This window comes from Camellia sinensis, chromosome 1 (genome assembly GCF_055761805.1).
Source record: "Camellia sinensis isolate YWXY chromosome 1, ASM5576180v1, whole genome shotgun sequence".
In the NCBI taxonomy this organism is placed as follows: domain Eukaryota; kingdom Viridiplantae; phylum Streptophyta; class Magnoliopsida; order Ericales; family Theaceae; genus Camellia; species Camellia sinensis.
In genome coordinates, this window is record NC_138961.1 from 166,740,900 (window position 1) to 166,766,789 (window position 25,890).

General features: G+C 44.7%; 1 protein-coding gene across 1 annotated transcript; it reads right to left on the reverse strand.

The window, feature by feature from the left end:
* Positions 1-3,267: 3,267 nt before the first annotated feature.
* LOC145820627 (uncharacterized) lies at positions 3,268-25,175 on the reverse strand. Its single transcript, XM_082916919.1, has 6 exons — positions 24,735-25,175; positions 24,446-24,607; positions 23,759-24,352; positions 23,578-23,676; positions 23,162-23,368; positions 3,268-3,534 (listed from the first exon to the last, which is right to left on the reverse strand). Exons 1-6 carry the CDS (start codon positions 25,173-25,175, stop codon positions 3,268-3,270), a joined length of 1,770 nt encoding a protein of 589 aa, XP_082773045.1.
* Between the last annotated feature and the right edge of the window lie 715 nt (positions 25,176-25,890).

A 25,890-nucleotide genomic window follows, 5' to 3' on the forward strand; every position in this document is an offset into this window, starting at 1 on the left:
TTATTTCTCGTCACAATCAAAGTCCCAACTAATCTTGCAAAGGAAGCTCGGTTACGCTCAAACAGAATGCACCCGAGATGCCAAAAGACAGAACGGATTAGTATACAAGTATACTGGTATAAATACAAGATTTGACACTCACGTGTCCACCAGACACAAATAAAAGTACATTTAATTCTTGTTATGGGACAAGACAAGTAGTTCCACTAGCACGAAGACGAAGGGGTAGTTTCCCGATATACAGTGGCATTTAGTTTTTTGCCCGTACACGGTTAAATATAAATTGAGTATAAAAAAAAATATGGTGGATCAGGCATGCATAAAAAGTTAGTAAGACCTACCATTCTGTAAAAAAATAAACTTAGTAAATTTAATCATAAGTAAACTACTGAACAAGTATAAAATTACACTGCTTCATACTTAAATCATTCGAATTGACCAAAAGTCAAAGAATAAAAGTTGTACAAAATCCAATTCCTAAAGGGTCACATAGAAGGATTTAGTAGAAACTGAACATGTTGAGAGAAAAACTTGATAGAAAAACCTAGACGGAAATTGATCAAAAAACTTGAAACTGAAAACGAAAAGAAACCACCCTCAGATGATTTGTTTAGGAAAAATTGAAAATACGAAAAGTGTTCAGAATAAAGTTTTTCTTCAGTTTGCGAGAAATTAATGAAAATGAGCTCGTTTTGTAAGTTAAAACAGCATCTAAAATCTGCATTACTAAAATGAATAAAAACTATTGTAACCAAGATCATCTGATTACAAGTTGGTCTTTTTAGTAAAAAGTTAAAATCCAAAAGTTGTCTAAAATTACGTATATATGCCTTTGCCCAAATTTCAGAATTTATCGAGGTCGTTTACTATTTTTCGAGATGTACAAATCAATACAATTCAAACTATACCAATAAACTCATATTTAATTGTTTGTACCTTAACTCCACCACTTCAGTCCTTTACTTCCGGCCTCTACATACATCACATGTGCCTCCTGTATACCTAGCATCACTCTGAAGCCAAACTTGCAAAATATCGTCCCAAGTTTGACCCACACTCCTAGACAGTTAACATATACGTATGCGCGTAAATCAAAACACTCGTCTACTCCTGAGAATGAGACAACAATATATATATATACAACCCCTCATCTACTCATGAGAACAAATATAACAATGTCGAGCCTAAGACATTCAAATAAATCAAATAATCCTCACTTTTTTAAAAAAATTATTATTATTTTTTTTTTACACTTTTTCTCACCAACACTCAAATAAAACAACAATTCATAGAGTTGTGGTGGAGTATATGGAATTTATCTATGGGTTCCTAATTTATTTTAATTTCATGTATCCATGAATGTGAAAATAAATATATATAAAAACTTTAAACCTTAAACCTTGTATACACAACTAACTAAAATAATTGAAATCAATTCATCATCTACATGCATGTACAATATCAAACCAATATCAAATAAATATAAATAAACAAATAAAAATAAAAAAATAAACATAAATTAAGGAATGTGAGTTTTGCACTCATAATTATTATTATTATTATTTTTGAAGATCAAAGAAATATTTTGAGAATTAATAAAGCCATCAAAATAAAACCCTAACCCTTTTATTTTTCTCTCTATCTCTCCTATCTCTCCCCAGATCTCTATTTCTCAGAACTTCCCCCATGCACAGAGCCCTCTTTCTTCTTCTTTTTTTCTTCTCTTCCTAATGACAACACCTTTAACCTAATTTACTATTATATTATATTTTATTATATAAATACAACATATATAATATGCTGTATAAGATCAATATATATATAACACCTTTATCTATATAAATATTTAGATTAATTATATATATTTAAATATCACATTAAATTATCATGTATCCGCACAATTAATAAAGTAATAATAATAATAAATAATGACTTAAGAAAAATTAAGGTCGCTATAATATACATACCTCAAAAGAATCTTGTCCTGAGATTCAATAGGAGAGAGTACTAAGCAAAAAGCTCTAGGTGCATACGTTGAACTTTCTCTTCTAATTCCCAAGTGATATCGTTTTCATCCTCGCTCTGTTGTACTTTCACCAACTTCACTTTTTTGCGCCAAAATTGCTTTACATCCCTGTCTAGAATAGTAACCGGTTGCACCACATATGTTAAATCGTCACTAATCTCCAACTCTTTTGGTGATACTACTTGGGAAGGGTCTTACACACACTTCTGCAATAAAGATACATGGAACATGTTATGAATCATAGCTAAAGCAGGTGATATGACTAATTTGTAAGCCACATTACTAATTCTCTCAGTGATCTCGTATGGTCATACAAATCTAGGTGCCAATTTTTCCTTCTTTCCGAACTGTGTGATACCCTTTATCGGCGAGACATTCAAAAACAAAAAATCTCCAACATTCAACTCAACCCCCTTGCATTTTCTATCAGCGTAACTCTTCTGACGACTCTTTGCAGTCTTAATACATTCTTGAATAATGTTCACCTTCTATGTGGTCTCTCTCACCAACTTTGGCCCTAACAACGGCATATCACCTACCTCCATCCAACAAGCAAGTGATCAACATGGCCTCCCATACAAAGCCTCAAAAGGTGTCATCCCGATACTTGAGTGATAGCTATTATTATAAGCAAACTCCACCAATGACAAGTGTTCTTCCTAACTACCACCAAGATCGAGGACACAAGCTCTCAACATATTCTCCAAGATTTGATTTACCTGCTCAGTTTGCCTATCTGTCTAAGGATGATAAGTTGTGTTTAGGTCTAACTTAGCACCCAAAGCATGCTGAAAACTCTCTCAAAACTCTGCCACAAACAACGGATGATGATCCAAAATTGTAGAAACTGGCGCGCCATGAAGTTGCACCACCTCTCGAATATGTAGCCTAGCTAGTTTATCCGCAGTTCGGTGAACACCGATAGGAATAAAATAAGCAGACTTGGTGAGTCAATCCACTATCATCCAAATAGATTCATTGCCGCGCTTAGACCGCGGCAATCCATCCATGAAGTCCATAGAGATGTACTCCCATTTCCAAGTAGGGATCTCGAGAGGCTACAAAAGTCCAAACCGTCGTTGGTGTTCTGCCTTAACCTATTGACACACATAACATCGAGAAACATATTCTCTTACGTCCTTCTTCATACCTTCCCATCAAAACGTCCTCTTCAAGTCATGATGCATCTTGGTCCCACCAGGGTGAATGGTGTATCGGGACCTATGGGCATCACCCATAATCTATTTCCTCAATTCAACAATGTTAGGTACACACAACCTGCCCTTGAATCGGAATCCCCCCTCTGAGTCCACAGACCAATCAGTAGGACAATCATCGATCAAATCCACTACAAGGTCATCGAGCTTGCTGATGAGGAACCCATTTAAATACTGCATCTGACGAACTTGACCCAGTAACGTTGGTTGCACGGTCAAACTACCAATGTATACCCTCTCGACACTCTCTATTGGTTGAGCATCATGTATCGAAACTAACTCCGAAGACTTCTATTACTGAATCATCAAAGAAACTATAATCTCATGTTGTTGAATAAGTGCATATGTGACCATATTTCCTTTCTCCAGATGGTAAAAGATCTCAAAATCATAACTGTTGATGAATTCAACCCACCTCTACTACCTCATGTTTAACTCTTTCTGAGAAAAAAAATATATTTGTGGCTCTTGTGATATGTGTATAACTTAAAGCGCTCCCCAAACAAGTAATGTCGCTATGCTTTCAAAGACAAAAACAATTGCTGCCAGCTTTAAGTCATGAGTAGGGTATCGTTTCTCATGAGGTTTTAATATCATGAGGCATAAGATACAACCTTCTGATATTGCATCAACACACATCCCAAACCAGTTCCACTCATATCAGTAAACACTACTAACTTTTCCCCATTGTACTGGTATAGTTAACACTGGAGCTGTAGTCAAATGTTGCTTTAACTCCTGAAAAGCTTTCTTACAATTATCTGTCCATAAGAACTTCACATTCTTGCAGGTCAACTTGGTCATGGGTGCTGCAATAATGGAAAGCTTCTGTATAAATCTCCTATAATAACCGGCTAGTCCTAAAAAACTCCTCATCTTTGAAGGGTTTGTGAGCTACTTCCATTCTTTAACCGTAACAACTTTCTTAAGATCTATCGTTATCCCCGTGATTGGACACAACATGTCCCAAAAATCGAACTTCTTTCTCGCAAAAGTGACACTTACTGAACTTAGCGTATAACTACTGCTCCCTCAAAGTCTGCAACATGATTTTCAAGTGTTCTATGTGCTCTTCCTCATTCTTAGAATACACTAGGATATCATCTATGAAGATAATCACAAACTTATCTAGAAACGGTTAAAAAATTATGTTCATCAAGTCCATGAAATAGGTAGGAGTATTTGTCAAACCAAAAGGCATTACAAGAAATTCGTACAACTCATACCGAGTCCAAAAAGCAGTAAGCGGTATACTTTCCCGCGACACACCTGTATGATGGTAACTGAGAGAATACAGCTGCCCCCTTCAACTAATCAAACAAGTCATCAATTCTAGGTAGCGGATATTAGTTCTTGATAGTCTCTTTTTTTAGCTCTCTTTAATCTATGCACATGCAGAGAGTGCCATCTTACTTTGAGACAAAGTGTGATGGTCCCGACCTCCATATTATTATATTATATTGTTTCAATAAGTTTAATTGCATGATTGTATGTTTAATTATGTGTTACATGCCTATTTTTGTAGTTATTTGTTATTTCATAGAATATATGTTCACTTATCGACTTAGAATCAGAAATTGAAAGCCCAAACGGCTTCGGAAACCAAAATTGACTAGCCCAATAGGCCAATTAGAATATTTAGAATTTTGTGGCAACTTTTGGCAAAATTTGATTCAGACCAAAATAATTAGAATAAACTGATTGTACTTAGTTAGAAATGAGCCTAATTAATTAACCTTAATCAACTTTTATTAGGCTAAGTTAATTACACTCTATATAAGCTTAGCACATATTTTGACCTCACTTATACAAACACATGGGCTGAGGTTTTCAGAGAGGAGGAAGCTAAGCTCAACATTTAGAGGGAGAGAGAGAGAGAGAGAGAGAGGGGAATTTGAAGGAAATTGTGGAAGATTTGAAGAATTGAGCTAGACAACACTTGAATTCACATCCTAGGAATGAAATTCCTCCTTAAATCTTGAAAATAAAACATGTAGGCCATGAATTCAAGAAGTTATGAGTCTATTTGCATGTAAGTAGAAAGGATTGACTTGATTATGGAAGAATTGAGTATAATTGCATACATGCATGCATAATCCTTCATCTTTGAGTTAAATTTTCTATGAATTCTTACATGCATGGGACTTCTACACATTTATTTGAAGAGTTCTTCATGTTCTTACACTTGTGTAGACGTCCCCGAACTCCCCGGGAGGGAAATCCCCTTTTGTTCATTTGGGCTCACTACAGTTCAGACTCAAAAGTCATAGTCCTGCATCTAATCTCGCAGAGTGCAATGCAAGATCGATGAATCACCAAAGAGTCCAAATCTGACAAATTGTTTTGAAAAACAGATTTTTAGAAAGAAGTGCCAAACATGGACTGCTTTGCCAGATACAGAGTCGCCACCTAAATATTTTATTTTGGGGAATTTAGGAAACCCTGGCTCGTTTGCCTAAGGCCACGTGTCCGTCATCACCAAAGTTGCCTCGGCTCGGGAATGTGGGTACGATTGGAGAAGGTCACTTCGTGAGCACCCCCACTCGCCCGATCAAAGATCGGTCTATACTAACCATGATATCGAGTTTTGAAAACATTATGTGCTCTTATTCCGGTTATTAGCCTAGATTTACTACGTGATACACACAGCATACAAGTATAGACTGGATCTCCTGAATTGGAACAACATATCTCATGTTTGTTTATTTTGAAAATGATTTGATGGTGCTACCCGCAAGTAGGCTAAGACGTGGATTTGCCACCCTCGGGTGGGCTTAGAAAACGTGATGGTTTGCCATTCTCAAGTGGGCTTAAAACTCACAGTCAATGCATTATTCCAATTTAGATAATCCAACCTTCACCCACAGGCATTCAGGTAGGTATATCACATAAGCACATAGCCTCATGGTAAGCATGCTATCATGGCAGTCACTCACACGCATGCAAGGATGCTAAAGCATAAACACTTACTGAGTACTCCAAGCCAAAACAGACGCTATGTTAGAAATCCATGCATGATCCTAACTATGCTGAAATGCCTAAAGCAACACATGCAGGAATGCAACTACAATAGGCTCGGCTATTCTAAAGATGGCATGTGAAGTGCTACAACTAACAAGTATTCAGCTCGGAATTGAAATATAATGCAGTTAGTATGATGCGCCGAGCCCGGTGCATGCAAAATAGATGAATGAATGCAAACATGCTATCATAAGTATGCTAATTGAAACATGCCCTAAACTAACCATCATAAGCTGGTAAATAAAATGGAGAAAGACATGGGGTTGGAAGACATACATCACACACACGCACACTTATTACAATTGTACCCTCGCTCGGAGGGTCCGAATGAATATTACACAACCAAAATAAATAACGAATTATTACACAACACTAATTACTTAACAAATGAACTAGGTAAGCAGAGTAAACTAGCATGCTATGCTACGTGCAATGAACTGCCTCAGTTCTGCTCGGAATGATGGAGGGTGTATGCATGCTCAATTTGCCTTGTCGGTAAATTCCATCGCGATGCCTTGACTCGCCTTTGTTTGCAATTGAATCCAGAAACTTGCACAAAGCTCCGAGAGGTTGAAACTCCACTCTGGGAAGCTGTGGGAGGGCCACCGACCAGCTATTGGGCTTGGAGACCACCCACCGACCAGTTTATGTGGGAAAAACCAAAAGGAGTGGTCGGCCTGCTAGAAAAGCTGGTCGGCCGACCAGTTCCTACCTCCAGTTTCTGGTTTTTCTGCAACAAAGGCAAGAGAAAGAGAAAGCAAGGTATTTGCAACACATATGTGCACGACCACCCTCCTTATCATTGCACAAGCTCTAGGGAATGTGGTCCTCGATCCTCGTGCCACCAATCACGCATCTCGATGCATGATGGCCGAGAAGTCGGATTGCACGACTCAATGTGAAATGAATGCACATATGAACGCATCAAGGCCTAAACTCCATCATGGATAATCCGGAGCGTCGACGACCGAGAATCGAGGCACGTTTCGTCACTTGGAGTACGAAATGTCCCTCGTTTCCCGTGTTTGGACTAAACCCTACTCCAAACACAATGCAATATGCATGATATGCATGAATACAATTCTAACATGCAATCCTAGATGCAATGCCACTAAATGACGTAAACATGCAAGGGATGAAAATGAAAACATGCACCTAGCATATACAATGCTAACACTACATGGCATGCATAATGCTCATGAACTAAATGCGACTAACAACCTATGGCATACTGAATGCGACTAACAACCTATGGCATACTCAATGCGACTAACAACCTAGCATACACAATGCGAGGAATGACATGGCATACACAATGCTAACAACATAACATGCACAACACATTGCAACATAGCATACATAATGCAAGGTGGACTTAAACCAATATGAGTGGACCTCAGCCACACTCAAATCAATGGCCATGTGATGGAAATGAAGCAACCGAAACACATGCAAACATGCACGATGCAAGAGATTGATCCTAAGGCATCAAATGCCACTCTACCAAAGCATGGTAAAGGATGAAACATGGCATAAAATGACACATGATATAGCTCTGAAATGGCATAAAATATGGTCTCAAAACATGCAAATATGGCACACAATGCAAGCTAGGGGGCCCGGGTACCGAAACTAGTGAAGTGCGTTACACTAGAGGTACCCAAAGCAATGCACCAAAAGCAAAACTGTAGACACCCCATTTTTGACCGACCCTAAGACTCAGACGTCACCGATTGAGCGCTGGGTGATATTGCATAATGTGCTTGTTCAGAAGATTCGGAGTTGCGGCCGTGAGCCCTACCTCCGGACTCCCGAACCCTTTTCTGTGCCTTGTCTCGGTTTGCGAACCAGACTCGGTTTTCTCTGTTTCTTTTCCTGAAGGGAGGGAGAGGTCCCGTAGACCATCTCTCAATGTCCGTAGGCCATTTCGCCCATTTCGGAGTCCGGTTCCCGGTTTTCGGAGCCGTCAGGCCGTGTGCCTCGGTTCGGGACCGCTTGACCATCTCCTATTGCTCTGATTTTTGGCATACATCTTATTTCATCCCTTTTGAGGGACACTGGGGGCTGAGAAACCCACTTCGAGGTCGAATACAATTTTCGGTGCTTAACAGCCCATTTCCGGGACCCCGAACTGCGTGTTTTGGCTCCGGAACATTCGTTTTGCAACGGTTTTCGCTCATTTTTGGCAGGTACCTCTGTTTTATCCCAAAGAAGGTCACTGAAGGGTGGGAGGCCAGCAATTGTTGCAGCAACCAGTTATCTCTCCTCCCGAGCCTCCCGGCGCCCGTTTTTCGCACTTCCGGGCTAATGTTGAATACCTTAGAGCTAACGTTGCCAACTTTCAACCACATATCTGTGATCTACACACCTGGGAGGCCACTAAAAGTTCATGGCCGGCCATTAAGGTCACCTGACCCTTTTGACCCTTTTCTTCCGGGCTAATGTTGAACCCCTTGGACCTTTTTTCTTGAACTTTGAACCACATATCTGTGATCTACACACCTGGGAGGCCACTAAAAGTTCATGGCCGGCCAGTAAGTCAACTTGACCCTTTTGACCCCCTCTTTCCGAGCCATTGTTGAACCCCTTGGGCCCACTTTCTTGAAATTTCAATTACATGGTTGTGTTGTACACACATAGGGCTACCTCCCCAATACCTGGCCGGCCAGAAAATCTGGTTGACCCTTTTGACCCCTAGCCGGCCGGCTAGGGGGTGTGGCCGGCCGGCCACCTCCGGCCAAAGTGAGCGGCCGGCCGTGCTCTCCTCACTGTGCCCTTTCCAGCTGTGGGGCAATATCCCCCAGATATTTTCTGTATCCGGGGGATATTTTGGGAGAGAGTTTTCCTCTCCATTTGACCCCCCTTTTACACCCCTTTCTTGACCATATAAACCAGCTGAGGGTCTTCTTCATAGAGGTTAGAAAAATTCATCTCCAAGGCTCAACCCTAAACTCCATTGTTATAACTCTCAAAACTTCAAAAAACCCTAACTCCTTAACCTTCATTTCTTCTACACCACCAAGCCCTACCACCACTATCTCATTTCCAGCAACAAAGAAGGGTTCTTGAAGGCCAAAGGAGCAGCAAATCCATCCAAGAAGCAACCAAAGTCTAGATCTTCAAGGGTAAGTTACACTTTTACCCTTTTGACCCTTTTTCTTAATCAATATGTAAGCCATGCATTCTTTTTGTGTTGAGCTTCGGCCTTAACTGAAAAGGGCCATATTTTGAGCTCATCTTCACTTCTCATCAAGGGCTCAACCCTGTTTGAGCCCTCCATAATACACTTGCTTCTTTGACCATCTTGTATGTCATAATTTTGCATGCTATTTTTGACCCATGAGTAATTTATTTTCGAGCATGTGGTAAACTGATTTAGGGCTTATTTTGAGCCCCTCTTCAACATTGGAGAAGGGCTCAACATTGTTTGGTGTTTCCATAGGTCACTTGTAGTTATATCCCCTATTTGGCCCTTTTTTTTTGCATAAATTAGTAGCCCTCTTTGTTTCTGTTTTTGGACCTTGGTCCGAACTGAAAGTTGTCTTATTTTGGCCTATACTTCATGTTTCATTCACACTTTTTTTCTGTTTGGTGATTATTTTATACACTTCATGTTTTAGCACCTTTTGAGCCTTATTTTGCATCATATTTTTAGCATATTTGTATATTGATTTTGAGGCTGCCATATACTGTAAATGTTCATATTTTTGGTTCATATTCAGTGTTGTAGAAGGAAATTTTTCAGTTTGGGTTTAGCTTATACCACTTGCTTCATTACCCCTATCTTGGCCCCTATTCTTGTATGCTATTTTTGCCATACCTATATTTGCTGTTTGGCCATGTTTATAACTGGAAAAGTGCTTATTTTGGGACTGTCTAGCTTCTGTCTTTGCATTGCATGTCCATGTTGTACATGTTTAGTATGGCTATAGGCCATTTCGGATGCCTAATGTTGCATTTCGGGACATTTCCTTGCATTTCATGTCATTTCGCTTCATTTCGGGACTGTTTTCCCTCATATTTTGTTGCTGAAATTCCATTAGTATGCTTGCATATCATTTCCATGTCATTTCATATCATTTTATCATTGCCTCGGTTTGCGTGCCCGTGTGCACGCATTTCGAGGCACTTCATTTTCTGCCATCGGCATCCGATGTGAGTGTGGCTGAGGCTCACTCATGTTGGTATAAGCCCATTTGTCATTTCCATGTTATTTCATCACATCTTATCATCGCCTCGGTTTGCGTGCCCGTGTGCACGCATTTCGAGGCACTTCATTTTCGTCCGTCGGCATCCGATGTGAGTGTGGCTGAGGCTCACTCATGTTGGTATAAGCCCATTTGTCATTTTCATATCATTTATCATCGCCTCAGTTTGCGTGCCCGTGTGCACGCACTTCGAGGCATCTCATCTTCATTACATCTGTCATCGCCTCGGTTTGCGTGCCCGTGTGCACGTACTTCGAGGCATCTCATTTTCCTTGTATCTGTCATCGCCTCGGTTTGCGTGCCCGTGTGCATGTACTTCGAGGCATCTCATTTTCATCATTCTGTCATCGCCTCGGTTTGCGTGCCCGTGTGCACGTACTTCGAGGCATCTCATCTTCATTATATCTGTCATCGCCTCGGTTTGCGTGCCCGCGTGCACGTACTTCGAGACACATATCATTGCCTCGGTTCGCGTGCCCGCGTGCACGTACTTCGAGACACATATCATTGCCTCGGTTTACGTGCCTGCGTGCACGCATTTCGAGACACATATCATCGTCTCGGTTTGCGTGCCCGTGTGCACGCATTTCGAGGCACCGCATTTTCATAGCATTCTGTATTTTCTCGGTTTGCGTGCCTGCGTGCACGCATTACGAGGCATCTCATTTCATAGCATTGTGTACGTTAGGATTGCATCTTAGTTGCATTTCATGCATATCATGCATATTGCATCGTGTCCGGAATAGGAGTTAGCCCGGGCACGGGAAACGAGGTACATTTCGTACTCCGAGTGACGGAATGTGTCTCAATTCCCCAGTCACCGACACTCCGGATTATCCATGATGGAGTTAGGTTTTAGCTGTAGTTTCATGTGCATTCATCCTATATTGAATTGTGCATTTCGACTCCTCGACCATCATGCCTCGGTATGCGTGATTGGTGGCACGAGGATCGAGACATGCATATATTTGTGCAAATACATTGCTATGCCCCTTTCCTGCTCTCTGTTACAGCAAAACCAGGAATCAGCAAACTTTTGGGGCTTGGCACGCATTTCAAGAACAGGTGTAAACAGAGGCTAATTGGGGCATTCCGGTGGATTTCCGCGCAAGACAGTCCGGACATGCATCATCCACCAGAAGCAAGACAGTCCCTGGCTTGCACGCCAGTTTATTTGCTTTCTAGTTAATTCATTAATTAATTAGAATTTCTGTAATATTTTGGACTGTAATATTCTTTTATTTTGGGGACTGTAATATTTGGACTGTATTATTTATTCGGACCCTCCGAGTGAGGGCATAACTGTAATAAGTGTGCGTGAGTGTGATGTATGTCTTCCAACCCCACGTCTTTCTCCCTTTTATTTATCCGCTTATGATGGTTAGATTAGGGCATATTTAAATTAGCATACAGTATGACAGCATGTTTGCATCATCCATCTGTATTGCATGCACCGGACTCGGCACATCATACTAACTGCATTGTACTTTCAATTCTAAATTGAATACATGATAGTTGTAGCATTTCATATACCATCTTAGAATAGCCGAGCCTGCTATAGTTGCATTTTGCATGTGTTGCATTAGGCATTTTTGTATACTTAGGATCATGCATGATTTCTAATTAACTTCCTTTTTTTTTGGCTTGGAGTACTCGGTAAGTTTTATGCTTTAGCATCCTTGCATGCATGTGAGTGACTGCCATGAATAGCATGCTTACCATGAGGCTAATTGCTAATGTGATATAACTGCCTGAATGCCTGTGGGTGAAGGTTGGGTTATTTGAATTGGAATAATTCATTAAATGTGTGTTTTAAGCCCACTAGATAGTGGCAAAATCATGTTTTCTAAGCCCACCTGAGGGTGGCAAATCCACGTCTTAGCCTACTTGCGAGTAGCATCATCAAACCATTTTCAAATAAACAAGCATGAAATGTTTTGTTCCAATTCGGGCGATCCAGTCTATATTTATATGCTGTGAGCATCACATAGTAATCTAGGCTAATAACCGGAATAAGAACTCACAATGTTTTCAAAAATTGATATCATGGTTAGTAGAGGCCGGTCTATGACCGGGCGAGCGGGGGTGCTCACGAAGTGACCTTCCCCAATCGTACCCAAGTTCCCGAACCGAGGCAACTTTGGTGATGACGGACACGTGGCCTTTTGGCACCGAGTCAGGGTTTCCTAAATTTCCCAAAATAAAATATTTAGGTGGCGACTCTGTATCTGGCAAAGCAGTCCATGTTTGGCACTTCTTTCAAAAATCAGTTTTCCTAAAACGATTTGCCGGATTTGGACTCTTTGGTTCAGATTTAGAACCGTGACTGCAAAAGTCGAGTCCGAGCTGTAGCGAGGCCCCCCGCGGGCTTGTTACAGTTTCTGGCGACTCTGCTGGGGATTTAGAGAACTTGACTCGAACTCATGATATCTGTTTTTGACTATACTTGTGTGATTCTTTGCATTGCATTTGCATTGGTGCGCCTAGGACACCGTGTTTGCCATCTGCTATTCCTGAACGGTTTGCCGGAGGCTTGTCTTGTCAAGGCATGACCATAAGGCTGACCGGTTGTGGGCTCTGCCAGTATGGGAACACAAACCCCGGTTTTACCGGGGCACCCCTTTTGACCATTCGACCTAGTGCATATTCGGATCCATAGTGACCATTCTAAATTAGGACAGGTTGCTTACCCGTTTATAGGTTGTTTGAAACCGCTGCGTGCATAGTGAAACCCTAGCTCCTGACAAAATAGGACAGGGAAACCCTACCCCAAACATAGGGGTGTTTTGGCTCTCACTTATCTGTTATGTGCTTTAGAGTGCGTCTCTACAGGAATGCATGTATCAGTATATGAGTTTGGGCAACAGGCCTGCGGGCATCAATTCAGTATTGTCAGTATCAGGCCTGCGGGCATCAGTTCAGCATTGTGGGTATCAGACCTGCGAGCATCAGCCAGTATTTGAGAATCAGTTATCTGCGGGTATCAGATTCAGTGTTAGGGGACAGTGATACAGGGATAATAACCAGTGTTTGAGGACAGTATGTTGTTCAGCTTTTTGACTGTCTGCCCGACTGCGTGTCATGCATTTTATTTTAAGCTGTTGTGCTGTCCATTTATCTGTTTATTTATTTCCTTTTCGCTTTATTTATCTTTTGCTAGGGTCAGTTTTAGCACGATTGCTTCCGACCCAACAGGCATTCCCCAAGCACCTTGGACGCGAGGTCGTCGACTCCACCGATCTGAGGATCTAATCGACGGACAGCCAGTGTTCCATTCTCTACCCCCTGTTACAAGAAGGAAGCAAAGGAAGCGCAGTACATCTGAATTGAGAGCACCAGAACAGTGGTATCCCCCACCAGTGGACAGTTGGACTGAGATCCCCCTTGAGACAAATCTGTCAGTAGTTTAGACAAATCAAGACAGTATGACGGCACCAACAGGAATTGAGGAGATGATGCGCCAAATGCAAGAAACTATGCAGGCCATGCAGCAAGATGCCGTTCGCCGGGATGAACTCGCTAAGCAACAGTCTGAAATTATGACCCATCAGGCTGAGCTGATTACCAGACTGCAACAGCAGAATGGGGCATCTGCTTCGCAACAAGTCCCTCCCCCGGCAAGGCCCCCATTACCTGAGAAGGCTCCTGCCATTCATGACGTTCCTCCGAACACCCAGAATACCGTACCAACCATCCAGACTCTGCAAGAGGACACAAGTCTTCCAACGGGGCCAACTCCACCCCCGATTCCACCACAACTGTCCAAGGTCCATACACCCAACCACCCGGACTCTCCATCCGAGCTCGAGGTTGATCAAACAGCTCTGAAATTGAGCAAACTGGAGAAGCTTTTCAAAAAATCCCAAGGGGCTAAGGCTATGCCGGATATCGGAGATGGATATACCGAGGAGGCCGTGACGCTCCCCGATAGATTCAAAATGCCACAAATAGACCGTTTTGACGGGACTGGTGACCCCATGGTTCATATCCGACTGTTTGCGGATGTCTTGCGGCCAATGGGCCTCACACGACAACAGAAGCTCTCATTATTCGGCCGAACCCTGTCGGGTGTGGCCTCCCATTGGTACGCAAGATTATCGGATGAGGTAAAGAAGAACTGGGATGAGATGGCCGAGGCCTTTGTCACACAATATTCCTATAATACTCAGATCGAGATCACAACTCGTGATCTTGAAACGACGAGGCAAGAGCCTAAGGAATCTTTCTCGGACTTTGTGGTCCGATGGAGGGCAAAGGCATCGACGATGGCTTTAAGGCCCACTGACAGAGATCAAATCCGGATGATTGTGCGCAATCTCCACCCCAAGTTAATGCAAAGGATGATTGTGGTCCCCTTTCCTACTTTTGCAGATTTGCATGATATGGGGGTCCAAATTGAAGACGCTATGAGACAAGGTCTGTTTGACCAGGACAGAGAGCAACCGAGGAGGACGTTCAATCGTGGCAACAATGCGGGCCCGAGTGGCGCTGCTAATACAAGAGCCTCGGAAGTTGGTATGGTCACCACCACTCCCCCTCCTCCTCCAAGGCCCACAACTGCCACACCCTTCTCCGGCGCGTCCGGAAGCAATACACGAACCGATAGATTCCAACCTCGGGGCCAAAGAGCATTTACCCAATTATACATGCCCCTGTCCAAGGTTCTCGGAATACTGATCAGGAAAAACCATTTGAAACCCCTGGAACCCAAGCCATTACCAAATCCACTCCCTCCCTTCTTTGACTCATCGAAATACTGCGCTTATCACCAACAACACGGTCACGACACCGACCGTTGTTTCAGATTACGTCATGAGGTCCAGGATCTTATTGACAAACAGGTGATCGCACCCCCAGACAAACCCAATGTCACAACCAACCCTCTCCCACCACATAACCAACCTCCCCCTCCCAACAGAATTAATTTCATCCAGACTGGGGTCGTGTCTTACGATCCTAGCATCTATATTACGCCCACCCACCTACCCAAGCCGGAGGTGCTCCTCCCCGCTTGCACTGACCTTTTGTGCATGGTGGACGTCTCCAAAACCCAATCGGAGCCGGTGGTGGTGACCATCGAAGACAAGGCAGGGCAGATTTTAGGAAAGAATGAGTCTGTTAAATCTGGGACTGGGCATAATTTTGCTGAGGGAGCTTATGATCCGAGCAGGCACATCCTATCAACGAGCCGAAGTGGGCTAATTGTAGAATTTCCCGAGACAGGAGAATTGTGCATGATCCGAGAGGATAGATCTAGGCTATGGGCAGATGAGCCGACAACCATAGAAGAGGACTTTGCTAACTTGCAATTTCGCGATGATCAGGAGTTGGAGGACGCGTCCATTAACTGGAATGATTATGAGGGATCAGAGGAGGCCACTGGATGGCTTGAACATCAACCGGATGCAGTGGGGGAAGCCCAACCAGAACAGAGCCCGGCAGGGGCAGAAACATCACTTGTGGCCGGAACGGCCGAAAATCAAGTTGTACCGCCGGAGAGCGCCGGTGTTAAGAATTCCGCTCAGGACATGGGCATTACGGATGTGGGAACTGTTGAACAAACAACTGTACTGACGCAGTTGGAACAAGGAAAGTTTGAGGAAGCTGAGAGAGCCAGAAAGGCGAAGGGCCCTGAGGGGACCGAAAGTGCTGTGTACACAAAGACAGACAATGCTGCGAGCATTTGGACAGAGAGCACTGAAAGTGCGAATAGACTGGAGCCGGACAGATGTCTGTTGGCTGCCAGCGGAATGTGGTGGGAAGATGACGATTTATGTCTTGCCCACACCGATGAAGACTGGGGAAATGGCGAACCAGATGATACTTGGTATCTTGACGAAGTGGACCACATGACAAGAAGTGGGCGGTACTTCAAGCCCCCACACCTAGACCAACCCGAAGCATCTGGGAAAGACAGAGAAGCGGAGAGACAGAAGGAGAAGCAGATTGAGGATGAAGCTGTGCTGAAACAGTTAAAGAAAATACAGGCAGACATCTCCATTTGGGGACTGCTAATGGCATCACGAGTGCACAGAGAAGCTGTCCTATCTGCCATGGACAAGTCGAAACTTTCCATAGACACCACGCCTGAACAGCTGGTTGGGCTAGTTTTTCCGGGAGGAGGTTCCCCGGCATTAACTTTTTCAGACAAAGAGCTACCGCCTGAGGGCGCAAACCATAACAAGCCCCTCTACATCTCCGTGGAATGTAGAGATAAGTGGATACCGGTGGTACTTGTTGATACCGGGTCTGCGATTAATGTCTGCCCAACCAGAACGGCATATGCAATCGGGTTAAAACCCGCTGACTTCATCCCAACCACCCAAGTGATCAGGGCATATGACAATACCAGCAGAGAAGTGATGGGGACTGTTAAAATTCAAACTAAGGTTGGTCCAGGACAACACAGCATCGAATTTCATATCCTGGACGTTCCCGCAACCTTTAACTTACTATTGGGGCGACCGTGGTTGCACCAGGTCAAAGCAGTCTCTTCCACCCTACATCAAATGCTGAAATACCCTCACGGGAAAGGGGTAGCGATCGTTTTTGGGAATTCATCAATCCATCCGCCGCCGGAAGTGTCTACACCCGTCTTAGAAATCGAGCACGGCATGGAGGATGTATTTTTGTCGGGGTTCACTTTGGCCGAGGCTCAAGTGGTGCAGAATATCATGGCTGCGAATGAGGGCATGTATGTCAGTGCACAATCTATCTACCTCATGAACAAGCTAAAACATACCCCTGGAATGGGATTAGGGAGAAGTGGCCGGAAAGGCGTCTCAGTGTTGGCCGAGGTACCACACAATCCTCACACCTTTGGACTGGGTTATCTGCCCACCAAAGAGGACTGGTTGAGGAAAGGAAAAGAAATGGCCGGAAGAGCCAAGGCAAAGAGGGCTGGGAAGCCATTTGACTTAATACATAGGCCCATCTGGGGTACCCTAAACGGACGTTTCGTCCGGGAGGGGGAAGATTTTCCATTCTGCGGCTTCCCGGAGCCATGGCAAAACGCAAAGGGGGAGCGCGTGCCTGGTTTTGAAATCTTCTTCGACATACAATTATCTGGGGATGACGTTGCCAAAGCGCAGACAGACCCACCAACTGAGGTTGAGCAATGCGAAACAGTGGATCCTGAGAGCACAGAGCTTGAAATGGGGGCAGCACTAGCGAGTCTACTATCAGATCCTCCGATCAGCCAAGAGTGCTTGGGGGATAACTCTTCGGTTTCTGTGATTGGAGATGAAATAGCTGCGGGCTTTCCAGCGCCGATCTTGGATGCATCTATCGCACCTTCTCTCATCTGGCAATATGAAGAAGGCTTTTTATCTAGCAGTTCCGGGTCAGGTAGTGAGCCGGAATCTGATTCTACCGAATCTTTTGCGTCGGAATCAGATTCCAGCTCGACTGAGTCTGAGTCCGGTATTCCTGGGGGTGATAACCCGGATACCACAGTCCTGTCTAGGTCGTCTTTTTCATTTTCTTTTGAGTCTGTTGTAACAGAGGAATCTGACGGCTTGGAAGTATTTAATGAGAATGATGTGGATGTGGTTTCCGAGTATTTTTCTGTGCCTTTGATTTATTGCTTAAATCAGGATTTTCAAAATTTTGATGAAAACAGCGAGGAAGAAATTCCCCCAGTTTTGCAACGATTAATTGATCAAGAGCAGGAAAGATTTGTTAAACCATTAATGGATGAAATCACTACTGTAAATGTTGGTACTGAGAAGGACCCGCGGCTGGTCCAGATCGGGTCCACGTTGTCTTCAGAGGAGCGCGAGCGCTTAGTCGCTTTATTAAAAGATTTTAAAGATGTTTTTGCGTGGTCCTATGAAGACATGCCTGGAATCGATCCTGAGATTGTACAGCACCGGATCCCTCTTGATCCAGAGGCCCGCCCTGTCAAACAGAAGCTCAGAAGGATTCGCCCGGACTGGGCCCTCAAGATTAAGGAAGAGGTCACCAAACAAATTGACGCAGGGTTCCTGCTGGTATCTGAATATCCAACTTGGTTGGCCAACATAGTTCCGGTGCCAAAGAAGGATGGCAGAATTCGGGTCTGTGTAGACTTCAGAGATTTGAACAAAGCCAGTCCGAAGGACGACTTCCCCTTGCCGCACATCGACGAATTGGTAGATTTCACGGCAGGACACGCCTTGCTTTCGTTTATGGATGGTTTCTCAGGCTATAACCAGATAGTGATGGCACCCGAAGACCGGGAGAAGACTGCGTTCACTACCCCGTGGGGTACATATTGTTATAGAGTGATGCCATTCGGGTTGAAGAATGCTGGAGCTACGTATCAACGGGCAGCGACTACAATATTGCATGATATGATCCATAAGGAGGTCGAGGTGTACGTGGACGACATGATTGTCAAGTCCAAAGATAGAGAGGGCCACTACACCGCCTTACAAAAATTCTTTCAACGGATCAAAGAGTTTCGGCTGCGACTGAATCCCCAGAAATGCACGTTTGGTGTTACAGCAGGGAAGATGTTAGGGTTTCTGATCACACAAAGGGGCATCGAGGTCGACCCTTCCAAAATCAAGGCCATCTTAGAAATGCCACCACCAAAGACTGAAAAGGAGGTGCGAGGCTTTCTGGGTAAAGTGCAATTCATAAGACGGTTTATTTCTAAATTAACCTTGACTTGTGAACCACTTTTTGGTCTCCTGAAGAAAGGAAAGAAATTCCAATGGGACGGCCGATGTCAAGTAGCTTTTGAGCAGATCAAAGAATATCTACAGAACCCACCCGTGTTGTCACCGCCAGAACCTGGGAGACCGTTGATACTGTACCTTTCGGTAACTGAGACTACCATGGGCTGCATGCTCGCGCAGGAGTCAGAAGACAAAGTGGAAAGGGCCATATACTATCTGAGCAAAAAGATGCTGGATTACGAGACCCGCTATACACCGCTGGAGAAGGCTTGTTTGGCCTTGGTATGGGCAACCAGGAAGCTGCGGCACTACCTGTTAGCCCACTCTGTAATGTTGGTTTCGCGTTTGGACCCCATCAAATATCTTTTCGAGAAACCAGCACTTACAGGTAGGCTAGCTCGTTGGCTGCTGTTGCTCTCCGAATTTGATTTGAAGTATGTGACGCGCAAGTCAGTAAAAGGCAGAGCGGTAGCGGAGTTCCTTGCCGACCACCCGGTTGAGGGGGATGAAGCGGTTGAGTATCTATTCCCAGATGAAGCCATTCTGCACGTCGAAGATGAAACTTGGACAATGTACTTTGACGGAGCGTCAAACCAGTATGGGTATGGGATAGGGGTGTTGCTGATAGCGCCTGATGATTCCCGTATCCCTCTAGCATTCAAACTCCGGTTCAAGGTTTCCAACAATGAAGCAGAGTATGAAGCATGTATTGCTGGCCTAGAAGCAGCCCTAGAACTAGGGGCGAGACGAGTGGACGTCATTGGGGACTCGAACCTCGTTGTGTCTCAAGCAAAAGGAGATTGGAAGGTCAAAGAGGAAAGGATGATAACCTACCACCAAACCTTGGATCTGTTAATTCCTCGGTTTGAGAAGCTAAATTTCACCCACCTCGTAAGAGAGAACAACAGGTTTGCAGATTCACTAGCAACTCTATCTTCTATGATAGACATCCCGTCCGGAGTCCGGATGCGTCCAGTCATTATTGATCAGAAGTTTGCGCCAGCGTACGAGTCGATTTCCGCCATAGATGAGGTTCAAGACGGCAACCCCTGGTACTACGACATCTGGAACTTCTTGGAAAAGGAGATATATCCACTAGGGGCAAATGCCAAGGATAAGAGGGCTGTCAGAAGAATGGCTGCTCAGTTCGTTATCTGCGGGGGAAAGCTGTACAAAAGGGGTCATCTGGGAATGCATAAGCTCTGTGTAGAAGCTGAAGAGTCAAAACGCCTGATGGAAGCCATCCATGGGGGGGAGTGCGGTGCACACATGAATGGAGTAATGCTGGCCAGAAAGATCCTCAGGCAGGGCTACTACTGGTCAACCATGGAGGAGGATTGTATTAGCTTTGTTCGGCGATGCCACAAATGTCAAATTCATGCAAATCGCATGAACATCCCGCCGTCAAAACTTTACAACATGACTTCGCCGTGGCCTTTTTCGGTCTGGGGAATTGATGTGATCGGAGCTGTTACCCCGAAGGGGTCCAACGGGCATGAGTTTATCCTGGTAGCGATAGATTATTTCACAAAGTGGGTCGAGGCCCAATCATACGCGGTGTTGAAGGCGTCGCATGTCGCAAAGTTCATCAGGAACAACATCATCTGTCGCTACGGGGTGCCAAATGAGATAATTTCAGATAATGGTTCCCACTTCAAGAAAGAAGTAATAGACTTGTTGGAAAAATACAATGTGGCTTTTCATAAGTCATCTACATACAGGCCGCAGACCAACGGAGCAGTTGAGGCCGCCAACAAGAATATCAAGCATATACTACAGAAGATGGTGGAAACCTATCGAGATTGGCCAGACAAGCTGCCATTTGCTCTGTGGGGCTACAGGACTTCAATCAGAACTTCTACTGGAGCGACTCCATATTCATTGGTCTATGGAATGGAGGCTGTTCTACCCATTGAGATTGAGGTCCCATCATTACGAGTATTGGCTGAATGCCAAATAGCCGAAGCAGATTGGCAGCAAAGCAGATTCGAAGAACTCATGCTCTTTGATGAAAGAAGACTGAAAGCGCTGTACCACATCCAAGGTTATCAACGCAGAATTGCCCGGGCTTTCAACAAGAAGGTTAAGTCCAGGAATCTGAAAGAAGGAGATTTGGTGCTCAAGGACAACCGAGCTCCCATCCACGACCCAAGGGGCAAGTTCAAACCTAATTGGACTGGTCCTTACATCATCAAAGCTATCTGGTCAGGTGGGGCTGTGGTTCTGATGGATCTAGATGGCTTGGAGTTCTCACAACCGATCAATATGGACAAGTTGAAGAAATACTATCCTTGAGAGGCTCGCTAGGCCGAAAACCCGAAAGGGCGACCTAGGCAAGATTCAGAGCACAAAAAAATTAGAAAATATAAAAACTGAGCTCGCAAGGTTGAAAACCCGCAAAGGGCGGCCTTGGCAAAAGTTAGAGCGCAAAAGGAGAGTGAAAATACTCGAGTGAACCTTAGCCTGAACTACGTAAGACTTGATTCCCATCTTTGGGATACGTAGGCAGCTTCGTCTTGAAGTTCAGTCATAAACTTTTCCCCGATCAACTTTGTCCATTTCGATCATCTCAGTCATCTTTATCTATCAGCATTTACCATGATCTCCGGTACAGTGCTTTTCAAACTAGGGGCAACTTTCCGTTGCTTTGGACTGCCACATTGTTCTTCAGACTAGGGGCAACTTTCCAGTTGCAGGGATCTGAGGTTGTGTATCTCGGTGACAGATTTTCGGCATGTCCAGTTCTGATCCACATCGAAAATAGTTTTGAAAAGTTTTAATAAAAGTTGACTTTGTTCAAATCAATCTTTTTACGACTTAGACCATTTTTGGATCAAAAGTGGAAAATTTTCAGTACCATAACTTTCAATTTCATCGATTTCAAAATAGAGTTCTCTTGCTCTTGCATTACAATCGAGGTTGCTTATTTTAGTACAGTCATAAAGAAAACTTGAAAATGCTAAATAAGCAATAAATTTGGGGCATAGTTGAATCAAGTATCTCTGTGTCCCCTTCCAGAGCTGGACGGAGCATCTGATGCCAAGCTGGGCCCAAATTGTACCTCCTCTTTGAGCCAATCCACGCATTCATCTGACAAAGTGCAACTGAAGGTTGAAGCAGGGGGCCAGAAGCTCTCTAGTCCTCCATGCCGTGGCATATCTCTGGCTGGCCAGCCATTCACCTTTTGCAAAAATGGCCGGCCAGCTCCCCGGGATGGCTAGCAATGCTGCAGTGTGTCTCCTCGGCCCTGTTTTACTCTTCGAAGGAGAACTCCAAGCATTTCCATGCAACGGGAAACTCAAAGGCCTTCATCCCGGATGCGTTCCGATGCCCAGATCGTCAGAAGTACACTTTGTTGTTGTTGGGTTTTGCTTATCGAGTTGTTGCATTTTGCTTATCGAGTTGTTTGTCGAGCGGACGTGTTTTGTGTTTTGAGTCATTGCTCTCTGTTTAAGCAATTTTTGTTAAAGTCTTGTTTATTTGCGTTGTTGCATTTTGCTTATCGAGTTGTAAACTTGCTAAAGATTCTGTTATACCTTAGTAAGTTGAGTTGTTTAGTTTGTTGCGTCGGTTCACTACCTGATTTGGTGATTACACAACGTACATTTCCTTTCAAATTCTTTTTTTGTGCGAAATAAATGATGCGATACGATACTAAAAGTTCAAAATACAAACACCTTTTCAAAAGCTATTTCATTTCATCATGCTTTACAACGAACAAAAGGTACAGGTTTTACAAAAACAAAACTGCCTAACAATGTGCAAAGTGCTACAAACTACTAGTAAAAAGAAAAATAAAGCATGGAAATAACAACATCAAAATCCTCGGGAACGGGAACGAGAAGCCCGCCTGGTCCTCTTTTGTGGAACAACCTCCACACCATCATCAGAGTCGGAGCTGTCGTCCTCAGGATCCTCCTCAGCCTCGCCTCTGTTCCCCGAGCCAAAACCGGAGCCTCCCTCCTCGACAGATGTCTCGAACTGACGGTCGGTAGCCTCCTCCTCCTCCTCCTCATCAGACTCCACCTCCACAACATGAGCCCTGCGTCTGCGGACAGGCCCCCCTCGAGCTCCTTGAAATGGCCTAGATGGCCCGGCTCCTCGGGAAGGCCGAGATGACCCCTCCCCCTGATAAGGCCCGGATGGCCCAGCTCCCTGATAAGGCCCAGATGGCCCAGCTCCCCAATGAGGCCCAGGTGGCCTGGTCTGTGGCTGACCGGACCATGAAGGCATCTGAAAACAAAGAGTTCAATTCAAATACATCAATCCGAATATATACATCAGATGCAGATACAAGCAAAAGCTACGTAAAGTGGGTGCATGTAAATACAGTGTACAAGTGAGGTGTGTGTCAGATGTGCTCTACACAAGTAGTCTATCGATGCAGTAGAAATCAGCATGTCATCAGAAGTATGATAAATGCCAAAAAAACTGAAGGGTACCTGAATGCCCGCAACAGACAACTGTGCCTCCCTGCGTAGGACCATGCCCTCGAGTGTGGCCACCAGCTCAACCATCTCCTCCATGTACCCTCGCGATGGCTGCAAAAATGAGTTCATAATCATCAGTGAACAAATGAGTATCTAAACATCTGAAATGATGAATGACGAAAGTGGAGCATACCGGCGGTGAGTCCGGATCAATGGCATATCGATCACTGGGCATCGGAGGCTCTAGTGGAATTGGAATCGGAGAGCTAGTCCCATACTGCCACGCCATCAACTCAGTAGGCATATCTGGCCATCCCAGATGAGGATGAATCGACGGGTTCGGAGGAAACGGTCTACTCCCACCTCTAGATGCGCCAGCCCTACTAGAAGAAGGGATGTCTGTAGCTCGAGCCTGAGCCTGATCCGAGGATGACGTACCGGCAGGTCTCATCATCGGAATACGAGCTTCTGTCAATGGAGGCATCAAATATATGTGACGATAGGTGGCGTAGTCCCCCTCCGCAACATATAACAAAGCATCACTGCCCAGCATGGCGCCGACTACCTCTGAGTAAGAGAGCCTGTCAGCGGTCCGCATACTAGCTGGAGGTACCGCGGGAACATCCTGAGAAAGATACCCCCGTACCTGGCACAGAAAGCGCTCCCCCAGGAACCAAACTCTGCCGACTGGCCCTTCGAGCAGGACCCTATACCGGGAGATGCCTGATGCTCCGGTATACTGAAGTAGGAGATCATCACCCAAGGGTGCCCAAGGCTGCCAAGTAATCTGCGGATGATAAATGTATAAACCAATCAGAGAATGAGAATATACAGAGCAAGTCAAAGATGAAAATGAAAAGAACTGAAAGTTCTGAAGTACCTCTGAGTGTCGCACAGTGTCGAAGTACTGTCGCAGGCGAACCAGGGTCTCTCGAGGCCTCGCCCGGTGCGGGCCCTCAAATATCAATGAATATGGGGTCACGGGAATCCCCACCACCTCCAGCACTGGGGCTAACGATGGGAAGTATACATAAGCCCATAACTGAGAGAAGCAGTGCAGAATATAAGTACAAAATGCTGAGAGCAAAATACAGACTGTAAAAGTGCGCTGTGTATGCGATGTACAAGTAATGAGAAGCAGAAATGTAAATCAAGGGGACAGAAAGTACCTCCCAGGCTCTCCAGTAGCCGCCAAGCAAATCGCCCCGCCCGCGGGAGGTCGCGCTCATGTAAAAGTAGAGGGTAGCCAGGCCAGCGCCACCCCAATCATATCTACTGACCTGTGATAGGTCGACTAGAGCGCTCAACAGATATAGCCCAATGGTGTTCCCTCTGTCGGCGAACAGGGTAGTCCCGAAGAGGAACATCAGGAAGCCACGAGCATACTGCTCTGTCTCCTCAGGAGTCTCGGGCACCATCTCAGCCCGCCGGAAATGGGAGGAGAACCAAGTATATCTGACTCTCCCTGAAACCCTATCAACAGGTGGGCGAGCCCCCAACAAATACATCCAGGCAGCCTCCCACTCGCCCATATCCTCGTCATAGGGGATGGCCCAACCTCCGACATCAAGGCCGGTCAATACAGCAAAGTCAAAAGGGGTCATGGTCATGTCCTCGGTGGCAGAGAAATGAAAGGAATTGGTGGTGTCCCACCATCTCTCTACCAAAGCTGCCATCAAGGTCCTCCTAGCAGGACAGCGTGACAACCCGGCGCAGAAGGGGCCAAACCCTGCCAAGTCTACTAAGTCTCTAACGCCCTCCGGGAGCTCAGCATACCAATCTCGTGCCATGGTGGAGCCATACCCTCGCACACTGCGGGAACCACCCTACATTCAGAATGAATACGTGTGTCAATAATGAAATGAATGGGCTGTGTGCCAATGAAATGAATGGGCTGTGTGCCAATGATAATGAAATGGGCTGTGTGCCAATAAGATGAAATGGGCTGTGTGCCGATGAAGTAAAATAAGCTACATGCAAATCACTATCTACCTGGGCTGCGTGTTCAGAGAATTTTTGAATTTTGGGCTGCGTGTTCAACTTTCAGTTAACTTGTGGGCTGCGTGTTCACTATCTACCTGGGCTGCGTGTTCAGAGAATTTTTGAATTTTGGGCTGCGTGTTCAACTTTCAGTATAATTGTGGGCTGCGTGTTCACTATCTACCTGGGCTGCGTGTTCAGAAAATTTTTGAATTTTGGGCTGCGTGTTCAACTTTCAGTATAATTGTGGGCTGCGTGTTCACTATCTACCTGGGCTGCGTGTTCAGAAAATTTTGAAATTTGGGCTGCGTGTTCACTATCTACCTGGGCTGCGTGTTCAGAAAA

Coding starts and splice junctions, on each gene's coding strand:
- LOC145820627 (XM_082916919.1), bottom strand. CDS start 25,175: ATGACCATGACCCCTTTTGACTTTGCTGTATTGACCGGCCTTGATGTC. Junction 23,677..23,758: donor TTGATCCGGACTCACCGCCG/GTATGCTCCACT, acceptor TCATTTTTGCAG/CCATCGCGAGGGTACATGGA. Junction 3,535..23,161: donor GCAGGGCTCATGTTGTGGAG/GTGGAGTCTGAT, acceptor ATTCAGTAATAG/AAGTCTTCGGAGTTAGTTTC.